At 34.6% G+C, this 8424-nt stretch overlaps 1 protein-coding gene and 1 long non-coding RNA gene across 2 annotated transcripts in view; both read right to left on the bottom strand.

Moving 5' to 3' along the window:
• LOC108740079 (tetraspanin-9-like) overlaps positions 1-5958 on the bottom strand; it is a 13319-nt gene extending 7361 nt beyond the window's left edge. The window contains exon 1 of the mRNA XM_018474272.2: positions 5767-5958. Within this exon, the coding sequence (XP_018329774.1) occupies positions 5767-5904 (138 nt within the window). The 5' untranslated portion in view covers positions 5905-5958. The remainder of the gene's footprint in view (positions 1-5766) is intronic.
• Positions 795-3666, bottom strand: LOC108740080. The gene is made up of 3 exons (XR_001938268.1): positions 3488-3666; positions 2232-2318; positions 795-986 (listed from the first exon to the last, which is right to left on the bottom strand). It is a non-coding gene; the product is annotated as an uncharacterized LOC108740080 (long non-coding RNA).
• Positions 5959-8424: the final 2466 nt, after the last annotated feature.

The following is an 8424-nucleotide window of genomic DNA, read 5'->3' as shown; positions in this document are numbered from 1 at the left end:
CACCATATTCTCCAGACCTGGCACCATCGGATTATTATTTGTTCCGGTCACTCCAAAATTTTTTAGACGGTAAAACCTTCACCTCAAATGAGGAGGTCAAAAACCTCCTCGATCAGTTTTTTGCCAGCAAAGACCAAAAATTTTATGAGCGTGGAATTATGCTACTACCAGAAAGATGGCAAAAGGTGTTGGACCAGAACGGTCAATATATAATTTAATAAAGTATTTGTTTATTATACGAAAACTGTCTTTAAGTTCCACAAAAAAAAAAACGAAATGACTCCGCACAACCCCATATATTATTTTTACACAAGAATATCTTTTTTTCAGTGTAATGCAATATTGCCGTTCCAATATTTGCCAAAATGATATAAGGAAAACAATAAAAAAAGGAGTAAGAACTCGAATTAGCTTACATATATGGTATATTCAGTGAGTTTACACACATGTATGTAGGTTGGACTAGTTGGATAAACGAATCCAAATTACAAGTCATTTTCGAGTGCAAATATTCATAAAATAATAAACTTCAATCGGTAACGTAAAACAATAATGAGAAATCCGATCGTCAGATTCTTTGGAAAAGGCCACAGGTAAACAAAAACAAGTCAAAATAACTCCGGTTGTTAACATTTAAGGAATTTCGGCATTATATTTAATTAAAGAGAGACCTGACAGTCGCAATCTGATAGAAAGCGAGTTTTATGAAAGGACATAGATAATTTACAGAATAAAAACGTCCCTTTAAGCATGTATTCACTATAAAAAATATTATGTTTAATACGTACCACAAATAATATTATTGTTATCCCATTTAATATCCCAAAAAACGCAATCCCTGATACAACTATAAGCACTAAAGCAATAATTAAACATATTACCGGAGCCATCTGAACATTGTCTGTTGCGCCTTTTGTAATCTCCGTTACAGAGCGGAGGGTAAGCAATCTATAGCTGTGTAACATAAAAAGGGCTACTCCACAAATCTGAAAATGAAAATGAAAAGTTAAGTAATGTAACACTCATAATTTGTGCAAAACAGTAACGTTTATGACAGAATAATATTTATTTTCAAAATCAATAGTACTAGAATTATTGGTACATTATATATTTAAAAATCCCTGCGCCTATACCTTAGTACAGATAAGTACTTGAAGCAAAACAAAAACCGTTGCATGTGGTCTCAATGATGTTATACAGAATAAAGTTTAGAACAATGTTTTATTAGCAGCAGTAAATTTCGGATCATTAATTAAATATATATTAATAGCTATTAAAAGTAAAATTTTTTTAAGGTGCATTACAAACTTATATTGACAAATATACATTAGTTTTGACGATTCTGTTAAGTACATTTCATCGTTGTTATTGCTGTCACCTTTCGTTGTAGCTTAGTGGTCAGACCGTTGGCGCGTAAAGCCAAGGGACCCGGGTTCGCTTTCCGGCGAGAGTGTGACAGCAGCAACAAACTTTTCGTCATTCATTGGAGGTAAGCTGCAGTGGGAAAGAAATTAAATTAATCTTACAATAATATTTAAATTAAATATTAACCGCTATTAAAAGTAGAAATTTTTGACGTGACAACGTCTTATAATTCGATGGAGCCGGCTGCACGCACGAAAAAACATGACTCATGCGGCGTTACCTCGCTCTGAGGCGTTCCATTTAAGGCTTGAAGTGCAAGGGAGAGCGCGGAACGAGCGACAAAGAGGCACAATCGGCCTCCGCGTTCGGCAGCGTTCAACATCTGTCTCTCTCCTACTTGAGTGAGCGATACGTCCGCGTGGACAGCTGCTATACAATAATACATTTACATGTTTTCGTCAAGTATGAAGTGCAGTGAAAAGTGAATGTTGTGTCAAACCATTCCATCAGTATTTTCTTATGGCGTTGTCACGTTCAACTATCGTCAGTAAATCGACTTTACAGACAACCGATTTTTATTAATTTCAATGTAGGATTCTCATTGGCAGATTCAGTGATGTTGATATTTTTTAACTTGCAGGCACCTCTAATGAATGAGATTGTATTTATTAATTTACTTTTCTGACGCTTTCCAGCTAATCTGCATTTCGAGTGGATTTATCAACACTGACAAGATATGACATTTTCTTTAATAATGGTTTATATTTTCTATTAGGTATAGGTTGGTACATTCCTTGCGATCAACCAAACGTAAAGATAATTGTATGTATTCAAAAACGTTTTATTGGTATTTCGACAGTACTTACCAAAATAATTGAGTTGAAAATGCAGAGGAAAGTTGTCAGGGTGTTCTTGGTAGATTTACCCATTGTAGAAGTGGTCAGGAAATATATCTGAAAGAATTTTTAAATACTTTGTTATTCAGATAAAAATGTATGCTCTTACAATGAGCATTAAATTCTTGGTCAGTAATATACCGAACCTATTAAACATACGTACACACCGCAGATAAATATTTAACGGATATAATGTAAAAAATACTAAAGACAATCTCTTCCTTAGGGGAGAAATTCTATTGAATGCGATACCCATTTCTCATTTACCTTCGGGCGTATATGCCAATAATTTGGATGAATTTCGTATAAAAGTGGTAAACACGACAAGCATGATTGCTTAGAAAGGAAAAGAATGTTCGGTTGTGAATGAAAGTTAAAAACTTCAGTATCACGGCTTTTACGAAAATGTTACTTTTTCTTGTTGAAAATGGCTGAAAATTACTTAATCATGAAAAACTTCCATCAAACAATCGAGGGGAGGGTGTTTTGAGTAGTTTTAATTGAAAATAAATACTTGCAGATTACACTTAACAGTTGATTTTGGTAGTTACAGCTAACAGTTAAACTCCTGTAGTACTGCTTTTAGTTGGAAAAGGTCTATTTATAAGAAACTCGGAAGAAAAAAGCAGGGGGAAGTGGTTTTAAACGATTTTCTTTGTAAATAAATATTTTATAGTTAAATAACCTATGCGAATTTCACAGTCACTTATCAGCCGTTTCTGACTTCGTCTTTTCAGTTCAAGTTGTATTCGCTTCAAAAAGGGATATCCACTCAACAGTAGTTTACACGATATAAATAGAAACAAATTGTTCCCGTTCGAGGAAGGTACAGGTATAATATATGTATATAAAATAGGGGAAGGGAGCACCGCTGCATACCTTAACTTAACCTAACTTAACTTGGTTTGTATTGTATTACGTTAAGTTGAGTAGAGAGATTAAGATATTCAACAGTGTACCCCTTTCCCTATTTTATCTACATACATTGTATCTGAACCTTCCTCGAATAGAAACAATATATTTATATTGTATTAACAACTGTTCAGCGGGTATCACTTTTTAAGTAAAAATAACTTGGACTGCAGTGGCGAAGTCAGAGACGGTTGAGTACTGACTGTTATCTATGATAAGTGGCTGTATAATTCCCATAGGTTGTAAAGTTGGGAGCAGTTAGTTTTTGATTAATTAATTTGATGCTAGGTGATTACCATGCAAACAAAGCTTACATTTGAATTGAGAATCAAATTACCGAACTATTGTTCTATTACATGCCATACAATTATCCCAGCATTGATGGAAAACAAGTAGTCCAGTCAAAATAGACAAAAATAAGTCATAATTTAGCCAAAATTCGAATAGAGCTGAAAATTGCAGAGACGTTAAATACGTCATTATAAATAAAATGTCAAAAGTCCCCTTCGATTGTACTTCTGCAAAAAATTTTATTCAAGGTCAAAAGTGTAAAATTAAGGTTTTTTCCATTTTTCTCGAAAACGGTAAGTTTTATCGTGAAAATAGGTCAGGCAAAAGTTGTAGATCATACAATTCTCTACAACAATGGTCTAGTCACTTTTTCACTTACGACTCACCATTCATGAGATATCGCGGTTTTAATCATTAGAAAACTCATATTTTACATAATATGCACACATTTCCGCACCACCTATGAGATAATGTACTGTACCGTTTTATTGTTCCATGCAGATTTTACAAACCTCAAATATCTATATTTGTCTGTGGAATCAATTGTTTTTGAAGCACCATTGCAAGAAGAAAACGAATTTCATTTGTAACGATGTCATGTGGAGAAGAGTCAATCTTTGTAAATACTTCTGCGCAATCAATTAAATCATTACGTTTTTCGAACAATTTAAATACTGCTGTACAGTACAGTTGTCTTGTCTGCCTTCAACATCTGCTTCTGCCTCTCAACGCTTGTATCGTGTGTATTATCAAGTTCAAGTGTGGCTAGGCAATGAGCTGGACCCAGAAGGATGGGGTTGGAAATTAACAGACAATTATTTGGAGCCAATTCAAACTCTACTCCCGTCTGCTCCAGAAAAACTGTTTAATACTATTTTTTTGTAAATGCAAGACGGATTGTAGTAAGAATTGTGGCTGTCAAAAAGTGGGACTATTTTGTTCGCCAGTATGCATCAATTGTCAGGGTCAGACTGGCTCCAATATTAAAACAAATACAACAGATGACAATATTTATGATATTAATGAAAAGACAATTGATGCATTCATTTTCTTAGAACAGTGAACAGAAATTCTGCAAGAAGAAAATGAAGACGAAGAAATAATTGTCGAAGTAGAATTAGACAATTATCTATATATAATAACATTTAGAAGAAAGCCACCCATTCCACATTGATCGTTAGCAATATTACCATTTTTTCAATCAATAGGATACGATCTGATCAAACTTTCTTAATGACAATAGATCGTAGAGTAAACTTACTGGGGAAACCACGTTAAAAAAATTCGTCAAGTACATTACTTCATAGGTGGTGCACGGAAATGTGTGCATATTATGTAAAATATGAATTTTCTAGTGTTTGAAACCGCGATATCTCACGAATGGTTAATCGTAGGTGAAAAAGTGACTAGACCATTTTTGTAGAGAATTGTATGGTCTATAACTTCTGTCTGACTTATTTCCACCATAAAACTTACCGTTTTCGAGAAAAATGGAAAAAACCTTAATTTTGCACTTTGGACCTTCAATAAAATTTTTTGCAGAAGTACGATCGAAGGGAACTTTTGACATTTTATTTATATTGACGTATTTAACGTCTCTGCAAATTTTCNATTTTTATTTATTTTTTTTCCAATGTACATAGTTTTTACAAGTATGAATGTACTTTGAGCAATTGTTTTAGAACTTTTATTTACAACTTTTAAACATCATTAAAATTTTTGTAACTCTAGCTTCAATTCGACAATATTTGATGGTTTATTTATTAGGTAACAGTGTACATTCAAATCTCTTGGGACCCCAGAACATATATTTAATATCGAAAGAATCATTACCTTTATTGCCGCAATTATCGTTGCTATAAACAATTGACACCACATTCACTTTTCATTGCACTTCATACCTGACGAAAACATGTAAATGTATTATTGTATAGCAGTTGTCCACGCGGACGCATCGCTCACTCAAGTAGGAGAGAGACAGATGTCTAACGCTGCCGAACGCGGGGGCCGATTGCGCCTCTTTGTCGCTCGTTCCGCGCTCTCGCTTGCACTTCAAGCCTTAAATGGAACGCCTCAGAGCGAGGTAACGCCGCATGAGTTATGTTTTTTCGTGCGTGCAGCCGGATCCATCGAATTATAAGACGTTGTCACGTCAAAAACAATCATCAAAATTTTATCATTTAAAGCATATCTATTTACAGAATCTAATAGTTACTAAGCAACGCTACACGAATACAGTTAAATGGATTGTAAGTCATCGTTTTGTTACATTATACGTCCTTAAACTAGATGAATAAAATACCTTTTGCTGAATTTCATCGAACAAGTCCTTATAAGCGACTTCATGATATATATAAAAGCTTTGACCAATCCCTTGTCGCATTTCACTAAACAGTGTTCCGGATTGTTGATAAACTTTTCTATATTTAACGAATATCATAGCAGTCACCACCAGATGGATCGTTATAAAGAAGACAAGAATCGCAAAATACTAAAAGAAGGGCATACGATTTATAATCAAGGAGTTTTAATATTTATATGAAATTAAATTTTGACGTCAGGTCCCTCTGATTCAAAATGTTCCTTATACCTATTGTGTACAAATTGATCAATCGTTATTTGTCTATTCTTCCAATAAGGGAATAAAAAGTTCACAGACCTTGCAATTTATGAAAATATCTTAGGCGTATTGAAAATACCAAATGCAGCTGCTGGAAATCTAAGTGGCTAAAAACCAAGTGATCTTTGCTGCCTTGATTGATTCTAGGTATCATTCGCATTAAGATTAGATCACCGTTTGTAATTAGTGGGTAAATCAGGAAAAATACAAAATTCCCTAAAATAAAATAGCACGAGCACGAGCGTGTTTGTGTGCGATGGGGCATACGTGTGTGTGAGCGGCTTATCGATTCGCCGACTAGCTGCGGGCGCCTTTCTTCATGTGCGCCGTATTTGTAAATGTGTGTCGTACCTGCGTTCTGGGAAAGCAGTTAAACAGTTCAAAGAAAATGAAACTTTTCCGGGCGGCTCGAGAAAGTTCCAGAAAGGGAACAAAAGAGTATTTAAAGGAAGAGACGATCGCCGCGAGAGTAGAAATAAATTGACCGTTGCAGAAGTGAATAGAGAAATAAATTAACAGTGATAGAAGTGAAATAAATAGCGCAGTGCATAGTGATATATCAACAGTAGTTGTAAATAAATAGAATAATTCACAACCTAAGTTTAGTAATAATTTAATAGTGTTAAGTTCAATAATAATTAGTGTAAATAAATAGTTTCCGTCTTAGAAGTTAAATTTTGTTAAACCCACGAACATTACAGTATTTATTTATGATGGCGTGAAACTGCCAGAGAAAAATAATTTCAAATATTGAAAATTTCCTGCTAAGGACTTCTCTACCGAACTTTCTCTTGGAAATAACCGCATGCTAACGGTAATAGGGCGCATGTCTTACCATTAGATAAAAGACTTCCGAGCGTCCTCAACTATGCTACTGCCCGGCATAGTAAGGGAATGAAAATGATTATATAAGGATGGGCGCTGATTGATGAAGCAAAAACGTTTTTATGCAAAACATTTACCTGTATAACACAACAAGCTGTAAAACGCTTTTATGTTTGCTTTTTATTTGTTTGAACTGGTTTGGGCGCCCATCTACCCGTCAAGACGTTTTGCTGTAAATTATTCTTAAATCAGAATTCATAATTATTGACCATAATTGAAAGATCGATATGGTAATTGTAGTTAATAGGGACGACCTTGTATAACACTACAAGTGTTTTCAAGCGGAAGGGGAGGGTTAGAGACACGGAGGGTGGAATAATCTAAAATTTGAAAAAGGAAGTATTACAACGTAAGATAAACTTTACATAGCCTTACATAATCTTACATGGTAAAGGGTGATTTTTGTCTACAGTTCAACGAAGAAAGTCCTAAAAATCCTAACCTAGACTCTTACCTCTTTTTTTCTCTCAATTCCATCCTCATAATGTCCTTACCCTCAACCCTACCACCTTACCTCAACTGGCATCTCTATTATAGTACTGACTGTTACCTTCACCTCCACCCATCCCCTCTTCTTCATTGTTAACCATTTTAATGACACTGCAATATTTGATCATAGAAAGAAAGACGAATCGGTCTATAAATTATAAGAAGGCTTAAAAAGGCGAGTGTAATTGATCTCGAAATAATAATAATAGTCTAAGTAACGTTAGTTTCTTTTCAGATTTATGCATGCACCCTTTTATTATCATTTAAAGACCCCTTCTTAGTGTTGTACAAGGTTATCACTATCCATGTTCCTCCTCTCAGAAGTAACACTTTTAATTTTCACTTCCGCTCCTACTCCGTCTCAAAGTGTTCATCTCACTTATACAAACACATGTAAGATGTTCTATAACGTCATCTAAACCCTCCATTCCACTTCCCCCTCCCCTCCGTGTATATTTTAAAAAAGAATGTTCCTTAATAGCAATACTATCACTTTTCATTCCCTTAGTGTTAAAATTTCAAAACATCGCTCCTTATTCATTAGTGCACAATTAAAGTATTCCCTCTAAATTTAGGCTCATTGATTTACATTGTGCGATCTCCGTCTGTCTGTCAGTCAGTTAGCCAGTCAGTCACAGTACTTTTTTATAGACACAGGCAATTGACAACACTGCCGGAAGTACATACTAAAATCTAACAGTTTAAATGATTTTATGAGTGTCCCCGCCAAGAAAGTGTCTTTTAAAGAAATGACTCATTAATTTTATGCGCATGAATGAAAATCTATTTCGATCAGGCATGAAATATATCGGGTTGTTCGTTTTTTCCCGACAGAGGATTTAATTGTATTCTTTTGCACCCAACTTCACATTTAAGCCGTATAATTTTTATATGCTTTGAGAGCTCATATAGCAAGGCTTGTGTGTGAAAAATTCCAATTAATTCTACGCAGTAGTTTTTGGTTGG

This window comes from Agrilus planipennis, unplaced genomic scaffold, assembly GCF_000699045.2.
Source record: "Agrilus planipennis isolate EAB-ADULT unplaced genomic scaffold, Apla_2.0 scaffold168, whole genome shotgun sequence".
Lineage (NCBI taxonomy): Eukaryota > Metazoa > Arthropoda > Insecta > Coleoptera > Buprestidae > Agrilus > Agrilus planipennis.
Note: the sequence above shows the minus strand (reverse complement) of the source record. Positions and strands in the feature narration are given on the sequence as shown.